Source organism: Plectropomus leopardus, unplaced genomic scaffold (assembly GCF_008729295.1).
Source record: "Plectropomus leopardus isolate mb unplaced genomic scaffold, YSFRI_Pleo_2.0 unplaced_scaffold223, whole genome shotgun sequence".
Taxonomy (NCBI): Eukaryota; Metazoa; Chordata; class Actinopteri; order Perciformes; family Serranidae; genus Plectropomus; species Plectropomus leopardus.
The window spans coordinates 1-2,067 of NW_024624159.1; the positions used below are offsets into that span (position 1 = coordinate 1).

At 37.1% G+C, this 2,067-nt stretch overlaps 1 protein-coding gene across 1 annotated transcript; it reads right to left on the reverse strand.

The window, feature by feature from the left end:
• Window positions 1-268: 268 nt before the first annotated feature.
• LOC121965914 (annexin A2-A-like) lies at window positions 269-2,056 on the reverse strand (the record flags this gene model as incomplete). Its single annotated transcript, XM_042516022.1, has 4 exons — window positions 1,952-2,056; window positions 1,763-1,856; window positions 714-809; window positions 269-327 (listed from the first exon to the last, which is right to left on the reverse strand). Coding segments are annotated over exons 1-4 (345 nt in total), but the record flags the coding sequence as incomplete, so codon positions are not given.
• Between the last annotated feature and the right edge of the window lie 11 nt (window positions 2,057-2,067).

The following is a 2,067-nucleotide window of genomic DNA, read 5'->3' on the forward strand; positions in this document are numbered from 1 at the left end:
TCTGAGATTTATGCTTGTTTTATCTGAGATTTATTTGAGTATGTGGAGAGCTCTGTTAAGTTAAAAATGAAAAAAAAAATCATACATATTTGAACATGTAACTTAAGTTACCAAATAAATAGTAAAACGTGCAGTATGAAGTTGAAAAATTGCCTAAGAGGAATTGTGATTTATAAAGTACCGGAAAATGAAAATACTCAGATTGTTCCTCATCACAGTATTTGTATAAAAGTACTTTCCCTCGGTGGATGAAACAGCGGGTTTGTACCTTCATGGCGTCGCTGAGTCTGTTGGCGAAGTACAGCTGCCTGTTTTCAAAGCACTCCACTGTGAAGAGAAGACACGGACCCGTTACACAATCTGTGGGTCTAGTTTTTCATCACAGTCGTCAAATCTCACGAACAGACTCAAACCAACAAAACGTGTTTGTCTCAGCACTGACTGAAATCCTGAATTTCACACTGAATGTATTTTAAGTGTTTTGCGTGACGTGATTACAGAAAAAAATCGATGCAAAGAAGTGAATAGATGTGAATTCAGGCAGAAAAAAATCAGCTCTTGTGAGAAATTGGCCTGTGTGTGATTTCCTATCAGAGATCCAGCTGACAATCTTCTGATGTTTCTGAGATTCATAAATGACGAAAAACGGTAAATCGGAGCATCTCTGTGTTTGTGGAGAATGAGACGTCCGGTGGTGAAGAGTTGTTTGTTACCCAAAGTGAGGAAGGACTTCTCCAGATCTCCCTTCACCTCCTTCCTGATGCTCTCCTTCATGTCGTACGGACTGAAGCTCTTATACCTCTCGAACACTGAGGCAGAACACACACACACACACACACACACACACACAGAGAGAGAGAGAGACAACACGTGAACATGTGGTGCTGCATGTAAACATCTGTCACAACACGTAAAAAATGTTGCAACATGTAATAATCTGTTGCAACATTCAAAAATATTTTGCAACATGTCAAAGTATGTCACAGCATGTATAGATATGTTACATCCTATAAGAATGTCAGAGAAATGTAAAAATATTTTGCAACATGTAACAAAATATTGAAACATTAAAGTTATGTTGCAACATTTAAATACTATATATTTCAACATGTGAAAATGTGTTGCAACATGCAAATATATATTGTAACGTGTTAAAGTATGTGACAGCATGTATAGATGTGACCGCGTGTGTAGAGGTGATGTGAGGGTCTAAGGGCAGAGGGATGTCGTACACTGTAAAGCCCTCTGAGGCAAACCATGTTTTGTGATAATGGGCTCTATAAATGAAATTGACTTGATTTGAATTGACTATGTTACATCATATAAGAATGTCGCAGAAATGTAAAAATATTTTGCAACATGTAACAAAATATTGAAACATTAAAGTTATGTTGCAACATTTAAATACTATATATATTTCAACATGTAAATATATCTTGCAACATGCAAATATATTTTGCAACATGTCAAAGTATGTCACAGCACGTATAGATATGTTACATCATATAAGAATGTCGGAGAAATGTAAAAATACTTCGCAACATGTAACAAAATATTGAAACGTTAAAGTTATGCTGCAACATTTAAATACTATATATTTCAACATGTAAAAATATGTTGCAACATGTAAATATGTTTTGCAACATGTAAAAATATGTTAACCGTGTGTGTGTGCAGTGTTTTAATTATGATAATGCATGTTATTTATAGATTATTTATTATTTTCACAGCACTCAAAGACGCCGTGTAAAGTGTCGCTCACCTCTCTGCAGGTGCGGGACGCTCCTCTGAGCCATGATGGTGATCCAGGTCGCCACGTCGGTCCCTTTCCTCTTCACGCCGGCTTCATACAGAGACTGAGACGTTCACACAGACAGAGCAGATCGTTTAGAGTCACCGAGGTATGAAGGAATACTGACAGATTATGATTTATGATTTATAGATCACTCACTCTGGCGTCGTCGTCGATCTTCTCGTAGTCGACCACGTTAGAGGGCTCATCTCTCTTTGTCTGAAGATTAAAACACAACATATCGGTCAAAACCATGTAGAAATGACAACTGAACT